This window comes from Palaemon carinicauda, chromosome 8, assembly GCF_036898095.1.
Source record: "Palaemon carinicauda isolate YSFRI2023 chromosome 8, ASM3689809v2, whole genome shotgun sequence".
NCBI lineage: Eukaryota > Metazoa > Arthropoda > Malacostraca > Decapoda > Palaemonidae > Palaemon > Palaemon carinicauda.
The window spans coordinates 70,405,554-70,429,937 of NC_090732.1; the positions used below are offsets into that span (position 1 = coordinate 70,405,554).

The 24,384-nt window shown below is 39.3% G+C and overlaps 1 protein-coding gene across 1 annotated transcript in view; it reads right to left on the bottom strand.

Moving 5' to 3' along the window:
• Positions 1-24,384, bottom strand: part of LOC137645747 (RWD domain-containing protein 1) — a 384,609-nt gene that overhangs the window by 2,673 nt on the left and 357,552 nt on the right. Inside the window, exon 4 of the mRNA XM_068378647.1 lies at positions 4,329-4,515. Within this exon, the coding sequence (XP_068234748.1) occupies positions 4,329-4,515 (187 nt within the window). The remainder of the gene's footprint in view (positions 1-4,328; positions 4,516-24,384) is intronic.

The window sequence follows — 24,384 nt, forward strand, 5'->3', positions numbered from 1 at the left end:
ACGTATTCATTCCATAAGTGTAAGTAAGGATACCAGATTCGACTAACGTAGTGTTTGGTTAAAGATGTGATCATCTCGCTGTCGTTAGCATTTTGGAAACCCAAGCCTCGATGAAGAGTGCCTGCGGCGATAAGGAATTTGTCGTTTGGACCAAGATGTCATAGCCTTCATCAGTGGAGTCAGCTTTTTTTTTTTTATAAATTGAGCATCAAGTGATATCCCTATTTATGAAAAAGGTCATCATAGGTCGACACATGCCACGCTTTTTTTATGGCATAAAACGAGGTCCAGATTGCATCAGAAATTTGTTCTAGAAACTTCTATGGTGTGACTAAAGTGGGCGTTTTTGAGGAAACAAATCAGAACGCAGAATTATAAAACCCCCTCAGTATTTGGAAATGACAACAGTCCATCGCAATTAGCTCCACCCATACATGGGTATATAAACTTCACAAAGAGACTGTCCAGGGGAGATACGATAGGGGATAAGATGAGAGGAATCATGTCTAAACCAGATAGGAACCATGTCCTGACGAGATAAGGACGAGAAAACCAGAGGTCTGACAGACCCAGTTTCAGACCTTCCCTTCAGATGACAAATGCCCATCTCCACAATCATGTTATGGCTGAAAAGAAGAGACGAATGGAAGAAGCTAATCCTGCTTGTGACAAGCAGCAGCTGACACTACTTGCAACCTAGCCTTAATTTTACACTGTGACCGCATTCTTGGAGAAGACTTGATGTCCCATCTTGATGCCACCCCATTCTGTGACGTCTTTGAATCCAAAGTAATTTTGTCAGTTTCAACTGACCGTCAGCCGCCCTCCTGCGATATTCTCCGTACCAGTATCATCTCAGCAGCTGCAGAAAACTATTCAACATCCCATTTCAATATTGTACTGTCTTCCTGACTGTTCCTCTTTTCTATTAATATTTTCATTAATTTAATTTGTCACTTAAATCAAATGAAGAAGCAACATTGATTTTCTTTATGAATAAGATTGTGAATAAACCTGTTGTATTTGTGCGAGTTTCTTTTTATATTCATTTCCCACATTTCAATGGTGGTTGTCAAAATATTTTAGTTTAGAAATTGAAAGAATCTGTAACGATTTTAACCATAACAGTTGGTGACCTTGCAAGGATTTTCGACAATGCTACCAATTGAAGTGGCAAATAACGAAAGAAGCGAATGAGTGTAATAATGAAAGATTTGAGTCAGGTAATCTTCTTGGTCTAGATGGCGATGTTCTTTGAGAGTATGCTTTAAAGAGAGAACAGGAAATGTATGAGAGAAAAGAAAGAATAGCTGAAAGAGAAGAAAATGAGAAAGACCAAGACAAAAATAAGCAGCCGCAGGAAGAAAACAAGAGACAGCGAGAAGAAAATGAGAGAGTGCAAACACAAGTTAAATTGCTCGTTTAAAGCAAAATTTTCATATCAGTCTGCCAGGTAGCAGACGAGGTAGTAATTCTTCATTGAACGATGACTCTGATAATTCAGGTAAGGGTGCAGTGTTGAAATCCGTGGCAAAATTTAATGAAGGGGATGTAACAAAATATTTCATATCTTGAAAAGTTAATGAACAGAACAGAGTGCCCAAAAAACGTGTGGAGTTTGTACTTACAGCCAGTCTTAAGAGGTACGGCACTTTCTGTGTATAGTTGTATGTCTAAGGATGAAAAGGAGGATTATGATATCGTGAAAGAAACTTCTTAGTGCATACAAGACATGTACCGTAAGAAATTTAGAGGTTTGAGAAGGGACGAGAGCAGTACATATGTAGAGTACGGAAAGAAGTTAGAAAGATCGTTTTGTGATTGGTTAGCTTCCACTGAAGTTAATAATTTTGATGATCTTAAGAACTTAGATTTGCTAGAAAACTTCAGATAAAATATCCCCAGATATTAAATTATATACAGAAGGCAGGCATGAAAAATCTTTCACATATGCAGCAAGGTTGGCAGATGAGTACATTCTCACTCATAAGCTAAGAGAAAATAAAAAGAATAATAGTCCTTCCTAGATGTGACATTTAGAGCAGTTTTAGCAATAGTAATACAGGGTAAAATTATTATTATTGTTATGCATGTAAAAACCAGGTCATACTTCCAGATTTTGTAAGAGCAAATGGGGAGTTAGTAGTTTCAAGATAATTTGTTTTTGCTGTAATAAGAAAGGGTATCACGCAAGAAATTTTATACCAGAAGGGAAGAATGTGTGTCTAGTTAATCTTTCATCAATCACGAATGATATTATGAAAGAAACTAGGAAATTCTATGAAGCCTTTGTGTCTGTAGGTATGGTTTCTTCTCTTGAAGGAGGGGATTCAAGAGAAGTTGTCTTGCTTAAGGACACCGGAGTGGCCGTTTCCCTCATTAGGAGAGAGTGTGCGCCAACAAGGGCAGTAATCAGTATGAAAGAAAAATTTATACAGTATTAGGTGGGTTGCCGGACAATTGCGTTGTTTGTCCTTTGTTGCAGATGAACTTAAATCAGGGAGAGTCAAAAGATGTATAACTAGCAGATGTAGACCATTTGCCCATTGACTGCGTTGCCATTATTGTCAGTAATGATTCAACTACATCCAAATGTGTAAATCCTATTTTAAGTGAGGTTTCAGTGCCTGAAATGGTAGCAACTAGGTTAGGTTTAGATACAGATATAGATTACGGTCATAGTTTGTTTTTTAAATTTGAGCATGTGTGATAGAGGCAGTGAAGATGATCTAGCATGAGGATGGCTGAGAAGACTGACTCTATTGATGTTGATAGTGTTTCCCAAGGTGATGATGTAGGTGTCAAAAGTAATGACATAGATGTAATCGATATGGTGGATTAAGTAATAGTTACTGTGATGGTTTAGGCCTTAACATTTTGAATAGGGATGAGCTGGTTAAATAGCAGGGAGAGAGGATGAGACACTGATAATTTTTTTAGTGTGAGTTGGATAATGTTCTCAGTCTTGTCATCATCGTGACTACTGTTATCAGCGTTACAAATTAGAAGAGTGTTTCTGATATTGAAGAGATTTCCCAAGATCTGTGAAATGCAAGTGTTTGAAGGTGGAAACTGGAAATTCCTAACAAAATAAGGGACAGTTTTTTTCAGGTAACTATTGATAATATAGAGATGATTTTAGGGGATTTTAGATATTTTTCTTGATTACATGCATTTATAGAAAGTTAACAACATGAGTGGGTAGGTGAGGGGAATAGCTGGGGGGAAGAACCATAAACAGCTACATCTCACATAGAGAATGCTTACACTGGTTAAAATAACCCTCATAATCACAAATAAAAACCATAATCCCAAGTATCTCACTTGGAGTGGGATGAGAAGTAGACATAGATACATCTCTGAGCTGTGGTGTATCAGAGGAGGGAGTAATGCTTCACATTGAGAATGTTTCCATTAACTACAGAGTGGTGTAATTATTTATGGTAACATAAAACCCCATAACCTTTACATAATCACAAAATCTTAATTGGTATGGTGAGGAAAGAAGTAGGGAGGACTAAAATCAAGGAAAGGAGCTTTTTCAGTAAAAAAAAAATCCCTTATGGGTGAAATACAACCATGTGTTGTAATCTTTGGGAGGATATACAGTACTAATGATTTTAACTTAAATACAGTTTACATTCGTAAATAACATATCATGTATATACTTTATTCTTGTACCTGGCATTTTTAGACATGAAATGTCCGTTATTATGTAGAAGGGGTTAAGATTTTCTAAGCATGTAATTTCCAGTTAACAGATTATTAATGGTTGAAAATTTACATAACTGCGAATGTCATTAGAATCTCAGTGAGTTAAAAGCTACCAATTTGTTAACCTTGAATCCAACAATAGGTACATAGTTTGGTAGAAAAAGTTTTTCTTTGCACTGATATAACAGGCATTCCCGTTTCACTCGTGAAAATGCATGTCATTCGGTTTCACTTTATTCTAGTTTTATGCAGTGTAAAAACTATCCATGTTTATGAAAATTCATTCCCTTACCTTTCAATAAATATATTGAAATGAAGCAATTGAGGCTAGAAAGTTAAATGTGAAGGGAGACCAGGGAACATTTGAAATATAAATTTTATAGAATAGCCCTGTACTTTGTATGACCACGTTCATATTTAACTTCCAGTACAATGTCACTCACAAAATGAAAAAAATATATTCATACAAGGAGAATGTACCAGAAAAAATTCAAACAGTGGCAATAGCACTTGAATGTGTTATATTACATAATGATAACTATACCACAATAAGATATACATGTATTTAAAGTACAGTAGGATATATGCATAGTGCAACATATACCAAAACTTACCTTCACCCAAGAAACTCAAGTCAGACTCATTTAATGTCTTATCTCTCATGAAAAGTTCTCGGCCAGTTAGTTTTTTATTTTTTTCATCATCTTTGTCTTCAGACCGTAAGGCTGCTATTTCAGCATCATATTTTGCTTTCCATGCAAGGAATGTTTCCACAGATACTCTTGTACCCTCAAACTTTTTCTGAAAATATACCAGATGGATTAGTCATGTAGAATACATACAGTACTTGTATAAACAAAACTTGGGAGGAAATCTAAAAAGAAATACTGAAGATTTATAAAATGAAAATACTGTAAAGATCTGCAATCCATTACAGATACCTATATGAAGGATAAAATTAAATAAAAATTAAAAACAAAAGCTGTTCCCTTTCTTTAAGAATGCTCACAGCAGCTTTTCAATATTCCATCATAATAATCAAATCAGCGTAATAAAGAAGTATTGCTAGATTTATATGATTTTGTCCAGATAAGAACTATTTGTATTTCTTACAACTACATTTGTATTTTACACTATAATAAATCATAGGAATTTATATATTGTAACAGAAAATACAGTCACTTATGCACAGATATGGACTAAGTCCTTATTTGCATTGTCGGTAATAGCTGTAGTACAGGAAAAAAAACAAAGATTACATTTACCAACAACATGAAAGTACTGTATACTGAAAGTTACAACATTGTGCTAAGGCAGTAAATAAAAAAAATGCATTCAAAGTGAAGCCGGTTTCAAAGTACCCATATATCTAACACTGAAGACCTATATTCCTTACATATGAATGGTACTCTTCTAAAAACTAAACTGAAGTATCTCTTAAGAGTTAAAAGTGAGTCTCCTCTTTTGTCGTTAAATTAGGGCAAAACATGAGCTTTGAATTCATATATTATATCTTCATGCATGACTAGCAAAATGAGTAGGTAAAAATCCACAAACAAGATATCGATTTTTATGAAACTATCAAGACAAATTATCATTATCATTATTACAAGCTAGGTATGCTGAATATAAATTTGCATCATAAGTATTTAATTACATATGACTATTTTCATTTTCATTTTTACTGTAAATATTCTTATGGCAGCAGGAATGCTTGGTACCCAGAAGTGTCCTTCCTGTGGCTGTTAAAGGCTGTTGGACCATTTAACTAAATTCTCCGCTTTTTTGTTTGTCAAAACTTAAATGGTCGAAGAACGACAGAGGAGGGCAGATTCAGAACCTGACCATTATAGAGACAACACCATAAGAGATTCAGCTTCAAAGCCAAGAAGAACATATTCTTGGTTTTTCTTAAGTATTTAATGTATGCATTGCTAAATTAAAGTCATCCAGATCCCAGGCATTTGTCATTGTAATGAATTATAAGACCTACTTCTGCCTCGGCCATCTCCATAGTCTTTCTGCCTGAATTGATACGGTGATTACCAAGCATATATTAGGGTAGTATGTTTAAGGTAGCTGTACTCAATCTCCAAGGCCTTTATGTTGCCTTATTATAAATAATCCTTCCTCCCTGCTATAATTTCATAGTTTATAATAAATCTTCAAGTTATGTGTCTGAAAGTACTTTTCTTGTTTTTATTTTCAGTTATTGTGCTGTTGCTCTTTCTTGTGGTAAACTTTATAATTATTAATTTATTGGTAAGAACTTTATTTAGATATATTTCAATTTACTTGGTTATAAATGTAACACATTTATATTTTATTTTATCGATATTTGAAGGCTAAAACACATTTTTCAGGATATGTTATCAAGATTGGATATATGTTTTACGTAGTCTGGTGGGTTTTTTCTTTAATTAGCCCCAGTTTACTTACAGCAGGTAGTAATATTATTTCGTAGTTTTTTAAATTGAATACATTAAACTTTACATCTTGCATTGGTATATTTTTCTTTTTTAAATAAATTCAATACCTGCAGTTGTAGTTAAACATTTATATTGTCATAATTTTATAACTCATCCCTATTTACAAGCTGATTCAAACCCGGAAAATACTCTAAGAATCAAAAACTTCAAATCATATGTCATAATAACTTTACTTTAATAATTATTGTTATCTAGTTTATATTAATCAATTTATTATTATAATTTAAGTTTTTTTTGTAAATAAAAAATGTTGTTTGTATGTTATATAAAATTTCTCATTCCTGGTAGTAAGCTACGTGTTTTCATAATTATTTTTCAGCTTACTAGCCTATAACCCTAGTAGGAAAAGCAAGATGCTATAAGCCCAAGGGCTCCAACAGGGAAAAAAATAGCCCAGTAATGAAAAGAAACAAGGAAATAAACAAACTACAATGGAAGAATAAGCAATCAAAATAAAATATTTCAAGAACAGTAGCAACATTAAATTAGTTCCTTCACATATAAACTATAAAAAAAGAGGAAGAGAAATAAGATATAACGGCATGCCCAAGTGTACCCCCAAGCAAGACAACTCTAATCCAAAACAGTGGAAGGCCATGGTACAGAGGCTATGGCACTACCCAAGATTAGAGAACAATGGATTAATTTTGAATGTCCTTTTCCTAAAAGAATTGTTTACCATAGCTAAAGTCTCTCTTCTACCCCTACCAAGAGGTAAGTAGCCACTGAACAGTTACATTGCAGTAGTTAATCCTTTGAGCAAAGAAGAATTGTTTGGTAATCTCAGTGTCGTCAGGTGTAAGAGGACAGAGGAGAATGTGTTAAGAATAGGCCAGACTATTCGTTGTATGCATAGGCAAACACAAAAAGAGCTGTAACCAGAGGGATCCTATGTAGTACTGTCTGGCCAATCAAAGGACCAATAACTCTCTGGCGGTAGTATCTTAATGGCGGGCTGGTGCCCTGGCCAACCTACTACCTACAAATGCCAGGGACATGCAAGGGTAATAAAAATGTATGAAATTACAGAACTCACTCATTTGACCTCCTCATTTTATTGGATAGAGTAAAGATAATGAAGATATATAGGGATTTGATGGAGGATGACTTGAATAAAATACTAGCCATTACCATTTTGTAATTATTTATTTTTGTTACTTGATTGACTAATAAAAATGTTGCAAACTATATAATTGTTACCTTTTTGTATTAGGTTAACTTTTTAATTTTTAAATCTAACTGTTTCAAAATTTAGCAACTAAATAATTAGGATTTTTTAGTAAAAAAAAAATTCTGTCAGTAAATCAACATGGAGCTGGTAAAGTAGTTCTCAAAAAGAATACTGCATAATTTAATAAAAAATCATAAATTAGCAAATACTGTAAAGTATTAACATGCATATTTATTTCTTCTTTGAATGCAAAAACACGTTTTTTTTTTCTATAAGGAAATCATTACAGTATATACATAATGGAAAAGTAAGACAATAGTATAACTGTATTGTTCCTTAACTAATACAAACCTGTAGTTATTCATGCTGATATACTTTCAGCAGAGCTGGAAGGCAGCCATTAGATTTGAAATGTGAGTGAAGTGGTTAGGAAGGCGGTGGATGGGGATTACCCAACTGCCTATATATACTCTCACAGTTGTGAGGTACATCACTTTTTGATTGCAGGCAGGACTTACGGGGGGGGGGGGGGGGGGGAGACATGTGATGGCGGGCCAATTTATATAAATAACGACAGGTTTATATTAGTTAGGGAAAGATACAAATTACCTCCAAATGTATAGTTGTGAGAGATATATGAATGTCTAGGTAAGAATGTTCCTAGTTCAAATAAGATCCCTACACATAAATAGATGTGTCCCAAGGCCTACCTTGCAGGAGATGTTGGGGACGTGTACAACCCGCTTGCAAAGAGACCCATGGCACTGTTCCCCCAAAAAGAGAGGAAGATGATGAAAGTAAGAGCCAGACATACTTCCATTCATCCCAGCCTTACACCAGGTAACCAATGCCCTAAACCTTCTGCTACTTGTGCAAAGAAAGAGCCCAAGGCATTCTTAAACCACTTGTTGTGTCACTTCCACAGGAGCGATAGAGAAACCGTATCGGGTCTTCTGTGGGTCACGTCTTGCAGGTAGGGTGAGGTGAAGATCAGACACGCTTTCACCCTACCGATTGCATGTTCTGTGTCACAAAGTAACTGCTTCTAAACGTTATGGACGGATTCTGCCCTAAAACGTTATGAGCTCTGGGTCACCTCTATGAGGAGAGGGAGAGGGATTCTGTGGCAAGCATATGACCTGTATCCCAGTCATGAACGAGATCCTTATAAGCCTCTTTGGACCTTCCTAGGGTTATCAAAGCATGCTGAACCTAAGGAGCAAGCTCTTTTATTTATTTTCCTGAGGTATGGCCTCAATATAATCACTGGCATGAAAAGGAAGAATCAATGACAGGTGTATGGGCCAGTGGGTCCCAGTCATTAATGTGAGTCTGATGCACTCTCTTGAGCCATCCAGGGTTGGCGTAACGTGCTGTACATTTGGGGCTAGATAATGATCCTCCACAAGGCTTGTACCCAAGTAATTACTGATGTAACAGCCTTGATTACAAAGTGGCAGGTTTCCGGTTAGAGGGCTTGAACCTGAGGTTCAAGCTGTCCAGAACAAAACTGGATGTTACTTGGTTTTCTGCTGTGAGCGAGAGACGTTGAAGGAGGTCCATAGGGTACGTCTTTATTTTGGTTGAGGGCCACACTGGGAGAGACCTGTCTTCGAGATCAGAAGATCTGCTCTTTTAGGTGTCCTAGGTCCTTGAGGAAGGAACCCCGGAACCGAGGGAAGCCTCTCGTCCCATACAGGGCTGTATTACCCCACTACGGGTAAATTAGTTCAAACTCTGCAGACAGCAATGAATGGAGGCGATGCTCGATTGACGAGCAAAGGTCTTCCATTGCCTAAGCCTAAGAGCATGATTTCCTTCGATGGCAATTTTGAGTGCATAACTGGAATAGCACCCTCAAGAAGTGAAAACAGATTTCACTCAACCCTCGCCATGGAGCATCTACTCGTAAAGGAAATTGTAATGAGTTCTCCGAAGTCATAGACATGCCACTGGATGTGACCTGTCTCCCCGGCAAGATGAGTCTTGCCGACAAGGCGAGACCAAAGCACTAGTAGTCTCTCTTAATGAGACCAGTCCGACTATAAGTTTGCACGGAAGTGGGGAGAAGCCATCTATTCTTTTCTCGGAGAAATTGCTCGCAAAGGGAATCCAACCGGTGCCCGCAGTCCTTCTCCCGCAGAAAGATGATCAATGTCTGTCACTGATATTCATTCCGCTTCCCGAAGGAAGACCTCTAAAACAGAGGCTGTAGGAAGAAAGACTCCTGCACAAGGGGTGGATTCTATAAAATCCAAACTCCTGTACAAAAATCCCGAAGGAGAGACCACGTAGGAGCAGGTACTTTCCCGAGGGAAAAGGATGCCTACTAGGAGATTAAGAGACAATATCATCCGTGCTCTGATCCTAGTCCTAAGGATGTGTGGTTCTATATGTGGCCTCCCCCGTTTTCTTTGATGCCTCTATAGGAAGCGTCAAATCCAGAAAGAACAAGAAGATCGGCTCCCAGGGAGAGATTTTCGTCTGGCAGCCTTTTTACCAGGACTGTTTCTTGCTCAGGTCTTGTAGAGAGCCAAGGGAAGGACGATCCCTAGCGCTGAAGAACCTGGGACCCAGCTAGTCCTTAAGTCGCATTCGACGGGGACTGATACGGCCTTGTCGAACCAGCGGAAGTTTCTACAAATTTCTACAGAGACCCGTATTGGATATGATTTTCGTGTCTCCTTCGATTACTCCAATTTTCCGATCGAGGTAAACTGAAGATGTCTTACAGGAGTTTGAGACATTTAGGATCAGTCAACAGTCTGAGGTGTTTCAGCCAAGGGCCGGTCCTGTACAGGAAATTATGGGATAACTCTGATTGATCGCAAAACCTTCCTTCACATGACAAGGTTTGAAGGTTAAGCTCGTCTCACGAAGAGAGACTAAAAGTGGAGACTTCTGAGAGACGAAGCTCGGCGGTATCGTGGCATACCGCGTCTTCCTATGAAATCGGATGTTCCAATCATGAGGAAGAAGAGAGAGACTACTTCCCATTTCCTGAAGGATGGAAGATGCAAGAGAGGACCTTTTGTAGCTAGAATACGGACTCTCTTTCCTTGGTGAAAGAGACGTGGCCATTATTTCGAGCTCGTGGGAGTGGTTCTCCCATGAGGAAGGAATATATTCTTTCCCAACCACTTAAGGAAGAGCTCTAGTTACGGGAGAGTCATCGGCCGACTTCATTAACAAGACTGAGTTTCATGAATTGTAGGCAAAAAAAGGTTTCCCCTCAACAGGTTGAATGTGTTCCCACTGAGGTCCGAGGGCAAAATGGCCAACGGAGATTAGGAGAAAACTAAATTCCGACAACCTCTTTTATTCTCGTCGGTCACCAATCTAGGGTCGACCCGAATCGTAACACGTAAATTGCTATAGCTGTCACATAGACAGCGCTGATTTTAATTCTCTGGAGAGAATGGCGGCAACCCCATGTGGTTGTGTCTCCCAATGGAGGGGGAACAATATATTTAAGGGATCTGCAATCCTTACCACATCCGAGATCCGATTTGCTTCAGGAGACTGCCTAACTAGCGTGAGTAGCCTTATACTAAGCGGGACAACTAGAGAAAAGGTAGCAACCGATGCAACAACCTGGTTTCTGAGGCAATTTGCTCGTAAGCCTTACTGTAGTATGAACAAAGTGTAAGTGAAAACACGTACGTTCATGAGGGATGAACTCCCGTGAGTGTGTCGAAGAAGAGTGTTGTTTTAGGTTTCCAGAAGGAAAAACTGTGTTAAAACTCCACCAACTGCCAGGTCTACCTAAGCAGTGTACTGTAAGCCCAAGAGCAAGGAGATACAATCTATGCCATCCAGGAGAGAGTGCTCTCTTAATTAGCTCCCTCTCATGGAAGTGGTTGCTGATTTAGAAGCCTAGAGTGGAGCAGTCTTATTAATGATCACTAGCCTCTGACCCGTGAACGTCAAGCAAGCAAACGGCAAGTAAGTGAACGATGAGCTACCGTCATGTGAGACAACGAACGACTAGCTGTCAAACATTAAAACAGGGAATGGCGCTATTAATAAGTAATCGGAGATCGTCTAGCCGTTGAAAAACAGCGATTAGCAGCTGACAAATTGGAGACCTCGTAAATCCGAGATCTACCAAATCGGATCACTGGTGACCTGGAAGCAGGTCAGCGGTCGGCACAGCTATCAACGAGCTTTGAACTGATGCTATATGAGCTGGTGAGCAGAGCTGTAGGTAGGTACTCGGGGATCGGATATGGAACCTTGAAGATCAGTGATTGGGGATCGGTGATCAGTGACCTTCCAGTGGTTGACTATTGGCAATTGACGGCGATCGGCGTTGGCAATTGGCCAACTAAGCTAGCTATCGGTGATCAGGTGTTAAATGATCGACGCAATTATGATCAGTGATCTGACGATCGCTGAACTAGAATCAGCAGTCAAAATGGTGACGATCGGCATCTTCTCGCTTGTGATTATAATCATGATCATGAGCGCCTCGCTATATGTCGTGAGCGTCTCATGCCAGATCGTATCTCCCCCGAGCGCCTTGCATGAGAGCGTTAGTGTCTCGCACGAGAGCGTGAGCGTCTCCCACGAGAGCATGAGCGTTTCCCACAAGAGCGTGAGCATCTTGCTCTTGAGCGTGAGCGTTAGCATCTAGTTTGTGATTGTGAGCATCTAGCTTGTGATCGTGAGTGCATAGCTTGTGATTGTGAGCATCTAGCTCATGATCGTGATCATGAGCATTGAGCTCGTGATTGTGATTGCCTAACTCATGAACGTCTAGGTGTGAACGTACCCACACCTACATGTCTGATGTGGTGCCATTAGCTTGGGTTAACAACCCGTGTCTCAGTCTTCCCATCTTTTTGTCTGGTGAATAAATTTACAACAAATACTATACAGTACTCTAAACTATACTGTATTTAGCTGAAGTATTTAGTGTGTCCCAAAATTTATGGATCATTTTGGAAACGTAGTTGTTCCTATTTCATAGCATAAACAACACTGAAAAAATTAGGGTATGTTTATCAACTCTGTAAGAAAAGAACTAGTACCCCCATTGTTCTTTAGCCCGCAGCTCAGTTAAAAGCTGCATTCAGAATCATCCACATTGTTTATTCTATTATAGGATAACCGGTTGTAACTGCATTTTAATACTGTCCAGTAGCTTCCATTTTCATATACTGTGGGTTATCATCTTTAAATTATCCCTGGTTCTGAGTACAGTATGTTATTGGTAAGGGAGTACCCAATGTGGGCGGATAGTTTTTTTTCTCTTTCAGTTTTAGTCTAGCTATTACTGTTCAAAGTTCATTCAATATTGAAGACCTGTATTTTCTCATCACTGTATCTATTTTTTCCTCTCTCAAAATAAATATTCTTTTTTTTTTTAATCTTTTTTTCCATCATTTCCTCCCAGAGGGTGTTTTACATTCCAGCCTGTCACTAAGTAATGACATTATTCCTTTTCCTCTCCTAATGCTGCTGCTGCTATTTATATAGGCCTCCGTGCATGCCTGCATAAGTGAGACGGTACAACTCTAGAATAATATTAGGCAATTACTGTATAGTTTTAGCTGGGTCCCCCTCCATAGTTTAAAATCAAGGGGTGGTGCCCAGTGCCCGGTTCATTCTTGATCGTTTACCTTTTGCCCAGATCTCAGAGCATTTCATTTTATTTTATTTTTGTGTACTGAACGTTGGTGTGGTTGGCATTCGGACACTAGGCAGTCTGCGTGCTACATCTGGCCACAGTCTGCAAAGCCCTACAGTGTGATGCTCCATGGTTGCGGGATGAAACGCTGCTGGCTGGTCACAAGCTGAAGCTGAAGTGTAGTTACGACCAGAAGTAACAAAGTGAGCGGAAGCGCTATCACGATCGTGAGTTGTAGCGTGGTCACTATCTAACGGGAGATCACAAGTAGAGGAGATGTCACAAGGTGAAGCGCAGTTGCGTGCTGGAGCCTGGTCGCAAGCTGGAACCTGGTTGCAAACTGGACGTTGGTCACAAGCTGGTACCTGGTTGCAAACTGGACGTTGGTGACAAGCTGGTTAGTAGTGTCATCTCGAACGATGTTTGGGCAATCACTCCAAATCGTGTCGGTTGTCTCTGCTGTCGGCGTTGCAAGCTAGAGGAGGAGAGCACTGGTCGTTGTCGCTGAGATCTCTCTGATCACGAGAAGATCGCTCACGCAAAATTGATGATGCTGCGCTGATCGTCAAGACTCCCTCGGGAGTGTGACGAGCGCTCCTGTGAAGATCTGAAGCAGGAACTGTGCGAGTCGAGGAGAGAGGACGAGATGAGTCTGCTAGGCGAGACAAGTCTGCTGGGTGAGTGAAGACGGATGATTCCTAGAAGTCGAACTCACCGGCATGGTATGGTGGCTGTACGCGGCCTACGAGCTACCTCATCCTTACGCTTTGACTGAAGAACCATGCTCCGAGGGACTAGAGAAAGGCAAGGGCTAGTGCAATAACCTCCTCTTAGCCCCACGTGGCAGAGGTCATTCCAGGAAGGACTGAACCCGCGAACGGGAAAGGAGTCCACCGTGAATAGAAGGAATGATCCTCGGATTTTGCCCTCCCTCTGCCGGCTGAGCATGCTTGGAACGAGGCAGACTTCCATAGGTCGGGATGCTAGAGACTCCACTGGTGCGATACCTTCAGAGTTTTCAAGTATGATGTATCTTTTTTATTACAATTAATTTTTATGCTGTCTGGAGGCATTAAGTGAAAACTGGGACTAGTACATCTAGATTTCGTCAATGTCGTACACTATACTGCAATAATCATGGTCGTCATGCAAATATTCAAGGCCTTACAGTTGCGTCCAAACAGTATGAAATTCTTTTGTGCTCAGAAACTTCGGTTTCTAATAAGAGGCACTCATCTGAACTCCTTATAACTGGTTTCAAGAAGCCAATAATTTTGAAACAGGGTAGTAGCAAGGCCATCTCGAATACAGGCCTGGTCAGTGGGGAAAAAGTCAGCATTGGTAGGTCGTTTGATATGGAGACGGATAAGGAAGGAGTTTGGTTGTGACATCCACAATCCTTCTTTCTCTCAAGCACACACTTTGTTTCTCTTTACAATCTACAGCTGATAACCCTCATAAAAAATTAGATTACACACACCAAAAGGAGACGACTTTGAATAATCGAGCTAAGAAAAATTAGACAGAGAAAAAAGTAATAAAATTAAAATAAGACTTTCCCGTGGCAGCAGTCTAACTTCAGGACCCATTAATTCCAACCTACATTTGCATACTGAAAAAAAAAACACAATGATTCTTACAATTTAATTTTGAAAAATAAATAAGAAGTAAACAATTCTGGCAATTGAAAATAATTTAACATCTTTTGCACAATCACCTGATCTTGCTGTACATTTTCTTTACTTCAAATATTTGATGATTTATTATTATTTTTCCACGATTATTGTTTACAATTCTCTTAGCTATGACTTTCTTCCGAATTATCCTATCGAAGAAGGATGTCTCTGATTCAATATAATTAGACCTGAAGTGTAGCTGGTACACCTGAAAAGTGTTTAAATGCAATATTAAAGTGCAAAATGCATTTTTATAAAAATGAGAGAGAGAGAGAGAGAGAGAGAGAGAGAGAGAGAGAGAGAGAGAGAGAGAGAGAGAGAGAGAGAGAGAGAGAGAGAGAGAGAGAGAGAGAGAGAGAGCAACCGAAGAATGAGGAAGCAAGAATTGAAAGAGAAGAAATAAAAGAGAATGAAGTAAGTAGCAAGGGAAATAAAGTGTGTGAATGCCTAAGTAATTTTGTAAACAGTTTAGTAATTTTTTTCAACATTATACAAGAGGCTGCTATTCTGTGTCCAATACCACATGAACAATATAATGCAATTATAATTATTACAACGAATATAGTACTTCACCTACTATTATAGTTAGGAACATATCGGGCTCCATTGCTGGCGTGCAATAACTAGGCTTTTTCTTCATCTGCATTTGGAAAGGAAAATACACTCACTTTCGGTCCACTTCGGTAATTCCCTTTGCAGTTTGGTACACAGCACATAAAAGGGATTAGCCTGGATTCCAAAATAGTCAAATTTTCTGGAATAACAGCAGAAAACTGTGAAGAAATCGAGCGCTACCCCTTTACTCACAGCCTATAGTAGCTTTGTGAAAGCACTACTCGTACCACGTGGGACCGTTCTTACCCCCCAAATGACACGGCCTTCACTTGGGACGGCCTTGGTAGTAGGTTGGCCAGGGCACTAACCACCCGTTGAAATACTACCGCTAGAGAGTTATGGGGTCCTTTGACTGGCTAGACAGTACTTCATTGAATCCTTTTGTCTGGTTACGGTTCACTTTCCCTTTGCCTACACATACACCGAATAGTCTGGCCTATTCTTTACAGATTCTCCTCTGTCCTCACACACTTGACAACACTGAGATACCAAACAATTCTTCTTCACCCAAGGGTTAACTACTGCACTGTAATTGTTCAGTGGTTACTTTCCTCTTGGCAAGAGTAGAAGAGACTTTTAGTTATAGTAAGCAGCTCTTCTAGGAGAACACTCCAAAATCTAGTTTTGGATAGTGCCATAGCCTTTGTACCATGGTCTTCCACTTTCTTGGGTTAGAGTTCTCTTACTTGAGGGTACACTCGGGCACACTATTTCATCTAATTTCTCTTCTTGTTTTGCTAAAGTTTTTATAGTTTATAAAGGAAATATTTATTTTAATGTTACTGTTCTTGAAATATTTTATTTTTCCTTGTTACATTTCCTCATAGGGCTATTTTCGCTGTTGGGGCCTCTGGGCTTATAGCCTTATGCTTTTCAACTAGGAATGTAGCTTAGCAAGCAATAATAATAATATTTCCTAGGGCCAGGGGAATGGCGGTGTGTGTTAGGACTAAGTACCCTGCTTTTCATAATTCCTGATATGAAAGTGGATGTCATGAGATTCAGGTAATAAAAGTTTGAGGCAGGCATAACAACTTCTATTTGTGTTTGATCTAATGGAATACAGACATTGTTGATTCTTTGAGTGTCTTCTTACCATTATGACTAATATACAATTAGATAATAGAAAGGCCTCTTTTGTCTTTGTTGGTGATTTCAATGCTTACCATGGACAGATGTTAAATTCTGTTCCTCTTACCAATCGACATGGCTTAAGAGTTTTAGTCTTTGCCTCTGAATGACGCTGTGAGCAAATCACAAGTGAAGCTACTCACAGGTCTGGTAACTGCTTAGACCTCATATACACAGACTCCCCTGGCATTATAACAAGTACGGTTGGATCTCACTTGGGACATCTGATCAAGCCTTGATTTCATTAGTAGTGAAGACTGAGCAGGCTGTCCTTGATGTATCATTACTCATGTAAGATTTATATATCATCTCAAGCAGACTGGAATGGGATTTTGAGTGATCGTGTGGGCTTGAACTAGTCACAATTGTATAGTAGTGTTGATCCTATTGTCCCTTTGAATGAGAATCTAGTCAACATAATTGACAGGGGTATCCCTTCTTGTGGTCAAAGGTACCGAGCGAAGGGCAAAACATGGTTCAATGATGATTGTAAATGTGCTTATTTGGAGAAGCAGGAGGCCTATCATCTTTGGAAAGGTAACAGATCAGATTTGACTTTGAATAACTATACTCAACTTGGAACTTTTTCTCAGAGTTGTATGCTTCAATTGAAAAGGAATACAATTTAACCAGAAAAGAAACCCCTTCTGATACAACCCAAGAACATAAGTGATGGACTAGACTTAAATCTGCACTCTTTGGTGTAGATGCAACAGTTCCTCCTTTACTTAAACCAGAAGGCTCTGTCACTCAACTGTCAAAAGTAAAGGTAACCCTTTTGGCTGATGTGTTTGACAGCAAGCAGAGTAATGAGAAACTCTTCCTTATTCCTGTTTTCCTAAGGTTAAACTAACTAGTTTAGCTTTTATCTTGTGAAATTAAAGCTCTTTTAATGGATCTTGATGCTTATGAAGGTATAGGCCCAAATAGTATTCCCTTTGTGTTTTTATAGAGACTGCAGATTTCTTAGGTCCAAAGTTATGTTATTTTGTACAATTTAGCAAGAAGAGGAGCTTTTAGCACTTGTTGGAGAATTGATAATGTTACTCCATTATGTAAATGTGTTTGTCGTAGCTCAAGTTCAACTGATTACCGCCCAATTTCCATACCTCCCTTATTATATAAATTTTTTGAACGTCTTTTGGCAAAACATCTTTTAGGTTTGCTGAAGATAATCCTCTGTTCCCTAGTTTGCAATTATTCTTGATTTTAGTGGTGCCTTTGACTTTGTTAATCCTGAAGCAATTGTTTTCAAACACAAACAGTTAGGAGTGGGTGGGTTGTTTCTTAGCATTATCATTGAATCTTTAAGTAATAGATCATAGAGTTGTTGTTGATGGACACCATCGTGAGTATAGGAATGAGATATAAGGTGTTCCTTTGGGTAGTGTTCTTGGCCCATTACTTTTGTAATGTCCTAACATATTTCTAATTGTTACCTTTATATTAAGCCTCCACAACCGCCATCTGTTGTTTGGTTATGTCTCCAGACTTATATTTTAGTCCTTGTTTTCCTAGCACCGCTAGTGAATTATTGTAAAATTACTTGTTATTTTTATTGTTGATCCTTGGGAAAACTGACTTAACAGCTTTCCATGCTTCGGTAAGGGGAGAGCTCCTTAACCTTTGGTGGTGAATACTTGTTTCTTAATTTAAAGCATTGTAATATTGTGCTATTCTTTATAGTGAGAAAGGAGTAATATACTTTTGATTGTACTAATGGTTGTATCTATCCTACGGTAACCATTGAGGCATATAATAATTGTTCGATCACGAGTGTCAACTAAAAATAGAAAAAGGTTAACATCAAGGGAAAACGGAAATTCATTACAGTGGGGGCCTTGCCGGGATATGAAGTGAAATGAAGTGAAGTGAAGTGATTTAAGCTCGTTAGTATAGTGATCGAATTTAGTGAATTTCCGTTAGTGTACAATCAATAGATATACCTCCACCGTTGTTGAGCTCTCCCTTCTACGATCAAGGTGCCGTTTTGTATACGTCATCGCAAGTATTATTGATAGTTTGGAGGAAGTGCAGCGCAAGGAATCGGTACTTAGTCTCCGTTCTGTTGCCTTGACGTTGCCGACTATCGCTTTTTTGCGTTCCTTAGTCACCCCAGACGTATTAGAATGCTTCGGGATTAATTTCCTTCATAGGGTACCCATCCCCTCTTGCCGATTGTTTGGAGGAAGTGCAGTGCAAGGAATCGGTACTTAGTCGCCGTTCTGTTGCCTTGACATTGCCGACTGTCGCTATTGCGTTCTTTAGTCACCCCAGTCATATTGGAACACTTAGGGTAACCATCCCCTCTCATCATTCAGGGATTAATTTCCCTCAGGGACTACTGTCCCTCTTTTACAGAATACGAGAACCCAGGAACGCGTTTTCCTAGTGCTTTAAGTGAGTTTCGTGAAATTGATTTTGTATAACCTCAGTGTGCGTTCCTTAGTGTATTTTACATAGCAAAGTGATAAGTTTAGTGAAAGTGACGTTGTGCAACCTCCAGTGTGTTAAGTGGTTCTTGTATATTTAAGTGAATTTTTGTGAAAAGTGACGTTAACTAGTGCATCGTGCGTTGTTACTCATAGTTTTGAAAAACTTAGTGACTTATGTTGTTTATGATTTCGTTAAGGTAACGTTAAGTGGCAGTTTGGTGAAATCTTTATTGACTATTAGGGTATATTTCTTTAAAGTGGTAATATATTCATACCCGTGACAGCAAGTGTTAGTGATTTATTGACAGTGTTATTGATTCGGTGATTTAGTGACGTCATGTTTTTGATTCGGTGATTTAGTGAAGTGTTTTTGATTCGGTGATTTAGTGAAGTGTTATTGTTTCGGTGATTTAGTGAAGTGTTATTGTTTCGGTGATTTAACGACGTGTTATTGATTCGGCGATTTAGTGACGTCATGTTTTTGATTCGGTGATTTAGTGACGTGTTATTGTTTCGGTGATTTAGTGACGTGTTATTGATTCGGTGATTTAACGACGTGTTATTGATTCGGTGATTTAACGACGTGTTATTGATTCGGTGATTTAACGACGTGTTATTGATTCGGTGATTTAGTGACGTGTTAGTGATTCGGTGATTTATTACCCTAGTACTTAAGTGATTCGGTGAATAGACCATGAAGGGATATTAATTTAATAATTCTGCGGTTTAGCCATTGGTGATTCAGTATTTTAGCGATAGTGATTCGGTGACAGTGACAAAGTGCTCGTAGTGGATCAAAAGTGCTTTTTATGATCCACCATGTCTTTTAATGCAGGGAAGTTTTTTGAGGACCCTCGGGGGCACCTCTTATCGTTGAGAGATGCCAAGAAAAATGACTTGCGAAAGATTTCTGAACAAGCAGGGATTCCTGTATTGCCCTCCATGGTGAAAGCAGAACTTCTGGGTAGAGTTTTGGATTTCCTGGTAGCCAAAGCTTCAGTTTCATCAGAAGAAACTGCTCCCCTTCGGCCCCTTACGTTAGGGAGAGGTGAAGCTAAGGCTATAGAGGATCCAGAATTGGTGAAGCTCAAGTTGCAGCTTGAATTGGAGAGAGAGAAAAAGGCAACTCATCAAGCTGAATACGAGCAGAAAGAAAGGATGATAGCCTTGGAACGACGGGAAAGAGAAGAAAAGATACAAATGGAGAGACAGCTGGCCAGTATCAGGTTGAACGAGAAAGGCAAAGAGAGAGAGCTTGGCGAATGTTTTTCCCTCACTAAGGCTCTTAAACTACTACCACCGTTTGATAAAAAAGAACCAGACGTGTTCTTTGGTATTTTTGAGGACACAGCCACAACCTTGCATTGGCCAAAGGAACAATATGTTCTACTCATTCGGAGTGCACTGAAAGGTAAGGCTGCTCATATAGCTTCGCAAATGTTAGAGGAACGAGATTACTATGTCCTAAAGAAAGCTGTCCTTGATGCCTATACCATTACAGCTGAAGGGTATAGGCAAATGTTCAGGAACTCCATCAAAGGAACCACCCAAACTTATTTGGAATTGTTTCAGGTCAAATTAAAACAGTTTAGAAAATGGCTAGAATCTGAAAACATAACTACCTTTGAACAATTACAGAACTTAATGGTACTAGAGGAGTTTTTGAGGAGAATTCCTTCCAACATTTCTATGTACATCAGAGAACGGCAGGAGAAGGAGGGGAAGAAGGCGGCTCTTCTTGCTGATGAATATCACCTCATCCATAAGGTAAAGAAACATAACTCTACAGATCAGGCAAGTATAAATATTTATTGTTCCTTCTGTAAACAGAAGGGACATGCCATTAAAGATTGTCCTAACCCCCGATGTCAATTTTCTAAGGTTATGCAGCCTTCTCAGCAAACAGCAGGGAACAGACCAGAGACTACTCAGAGCAAAAACCAAAGAAGGATTGCTCTCCATTGTTCTCAAGTCACAAATGACTTCTCTGATTTCCTTTGCTCTGGTACTGTCAATAATTACCCTGTAAAGTTGTTAAGGGACACAGGATCGTCACAAACTATAGTAAGTGGTAAATTGAAACCTCTGACTCGGCCTACTAATAAATGTTACCATCACTGATCTATCCAGTAAATTAGAGTTACCTCTGGTTAATATGCATATAGATTGCCCTTACTTTACTGGAAGAACCGAAGTAGCCTTACTGGATAGAGAATTGCCTTGTGAGAAAGCTGATATTCTGTTAGGAAATGATTTAGCTGAAGGAACTGTCTTACCTAATCTCATTATTTCTCAACCAGGGTGTGTTATAGAAAATGAGCAGAACCAACAGGAAGTTCTACCTTGCCAAGCCACCACTCGTTCTGCTGCTACTAGAGCTGCAATTGGAGTTCCCACTGATGACGACACCTCAAACTCCTTACCAGACTTGGTTGGTCTCCATCATGATGAATTCGTCAATCTTCAGAGATCAGATGATAGCCTTAAGGGATGCTTCAATAAGGTTGAAAATCCCTCGGATAAGAGCCATAAGTTACCCTTATTTTATCTAGAGAATAATATCCTCATGCGTCATTACAGGTCTCCTACACTGACTGAGAAAGACTCGTGGCGCGACTGTCATCAACTGGTTGTACCTGGCAGCCTCCGATCTTCAATCATGAAATTAGCCCACTCTTCTGAGAGTCATCTAGGCATCACGAAGACATGCAGGCGCCTCCTAGAAGATTTCTACTGGCCCAGAATGAAGATGGACGTAAAGAGTTTCGTAGAGAGGTGTCATGTGTGCCAAGTTACCGGAAGACCTAATGAAAGGATACCACCAGCCCCTCTAGTGCCCATTGTGGTCCCTAGTACTCCTTTTGATAAAATAATTATAGATTGTGTTGGGCCTTTGCCAAAAACTAGCCGGCGTAATGAATATATACTAAGTGTTCTTTGCCCCACTACTAGGTTCCCTCTAGCATTTCCACTTAAAAATATCTCTGCTAGAAACATTATCCAACAACTGATAAAAGTTTTTACATTGTTTGGTTTTCCTAGGGAACTTCAATGCGATAGAGGTACCAACTTTACCAGTACTTTGTTCCAGAGTGCTCTCCATCAATTTAATATCTTTAATGTTCTCTCTTCAGCCTATCATCCTCAATCCAATGGGGCCTTAGAGAGAGTTCATCAGACTCTAAAGAACTTGCTACGACGATATGGAATGGAAACGGAGAAGGAATGGGATGAAGACATCGACTTACTTCTGTACATACTTCGGAGCGTACCAAATGAGTCTACAGGAGTTTCTCCATTTGAGATGATGTTTGGACGAAGACCCAGGTCAAACCTCAGCATGATAAAAGAACATATACTAAAAGGTTCTAGGAAAGAAAATCAGGTAAGCCTTCCCCAATACTTGAAGTCCTTGGAGGAGAAGCTGTTGCATATCCATGCCTTCGCTCGAAAGAACTTGCAGCATGCTCAAGAGCTTATGAAGGATAGATATGATAAGAAGGCAAAGGTAAGAGAGTTTAAGTGTGGAGATAAGGTGCTGGTATATCACCGCGTACCTGGCTCTCCCTTGAGAGAGAAATTCATGGGACCTTTTAAGATTATCAGGCGGACCACAAAAACAAACTATGTTATTGCAACTCCTGACAGACGTAAGCCAACTCAGCTTGTACATGTGAACTTAATTAAACCCTATCATGAATCTACCACAGGTATAGTTAATCATGTAATTCATGACTTTAAATCTGCCAAGCAGAGTTTGTCACTAACGCCTCTTAATCACAGGTCACAGAATGAGATGCAGAATGAGGTGCAGACTCCTACCAAGGTTGGTACAGACGTGAGCCACGAGGATGACGAGACTGATTTCAGTGTGAAGTCGACTTTGTCTTGGAAGGACATGAACAATTCGGAAATTCTAAAGTCCCTTCCACGGTTCCTAGACTGTTCACCAAATCAAAAGAAAGACTTGAGTATACTCATTAGTGCCATCCAGGAATATCCAGAACCAAGGAATAGGAAAGAGCTTAAGACATTTCTAGGCATGGTATCATACTATTCCCGATTTTGCCCTAATTTTTCAACAATCACTGCCCCACTTTTTGCTCTAACTTCAACCAAAGTACCCTTTAAGTGGACATGTAATCATAACAGGGCCTTTGATCAGCTAAAACTATTTATGGTTTCCAAGCCACTTCTACAAGCTCCTGACTTCACCAAACCTTTTTTCCTTCAGGTAGATGCCAGCAACATCGGTTTTGGTGGTGTTCTTCTACAGGAAATTGCGAGTGATGGTGCTGTTTCCTTGCCACTGTTGGAGAGACTCTTGCCCATAGCGTATCATTCTGGATTCTTCAAAGGGTCACAAGTCAGATGGGCTACAGTAGAAAAAGAATTATTCAGTATAATCAACACTGTGCTTCATTTCCGTCCGTATCTGGAAGGCCTAGACAATGTTGTTGTCTACTCTGACCACATGCCGCTGAGTTTCCTCCACCGTGCGAAGTTCACCAACCAGAAACTTCTCAGATGGTCCTACATTCTCTCCTCATTTAACATCGAAGTGAGGAAAATCTCTGGATCACGGAACACCATCGCCGATGCCCTATCGCGTCAACCTCGGCTCCAGAGGAGTAGAGAAAAATTATTTTGAATTGTATAAATCTCAATTGTTTTTATATTCTTGAAATAGTCTTGGATAGTAATTTTACTCTTAAAAGGGGAGGAATGTAATGTCCTAACATATTTCTAATTGTTACCTTTATATTAAGCCTCCACAACCGCCATCTGTTGTTTGGTTATGTCTCCAGACTTATATTTTAGTCCTTGTTTTCCTAGCACCGCTAGTGAATTATTGTAAAATTACTTGTTATTTTTATTGTTGATCCTTGGGAAAACTGACTTAACAGCTTTCCATGCTTCGGTAAGGGGAGAGCTCCTTAACCTTTGGTGGTGAATACTTGTTTCTTAATTTAAAGCATTGTAATATTGTGCTATTCTTTATAGTGAGAAAGGAGTAATATACTTTTGATTGTACTAATGGTTGTATCTATCCTACGGTAACCATTGAGGCATATAATAATTGTTCGATCACGAGTGTCAACTAAAAATAGAAAAAGGTTAACATCAAGGGAAAACGGAAATTCATTACACTTTACATAGGGTGTATGCAGTAATTCTGAAAATCAGATAATAAAAGCCATTGGGAAGACACAGTACAAGATTATTACAACTGAGGCAACCATTATCATTAACAAAAATTACCTGAAAGAGGCCTACAGGACCATAAAAAATGATGCCTAGATATTCAGATGGATATACATAATCAGATTCAACCTTTCCCCTTCCCTAACTACAACCCGCTGGTTCGGCAATTTACGGGAGAGTACAGTTTCCCTTTTGGCTGGATATCCTGAAGAACCCGTTCTAATTTTGAAGAAGAACCCGTTCTAATTTTGAAGAGAGAGAGAGATTGTTTCTATATAGGCCTTTAAGAAGGACCTGTCAGCAGGTCGAGTTTTGG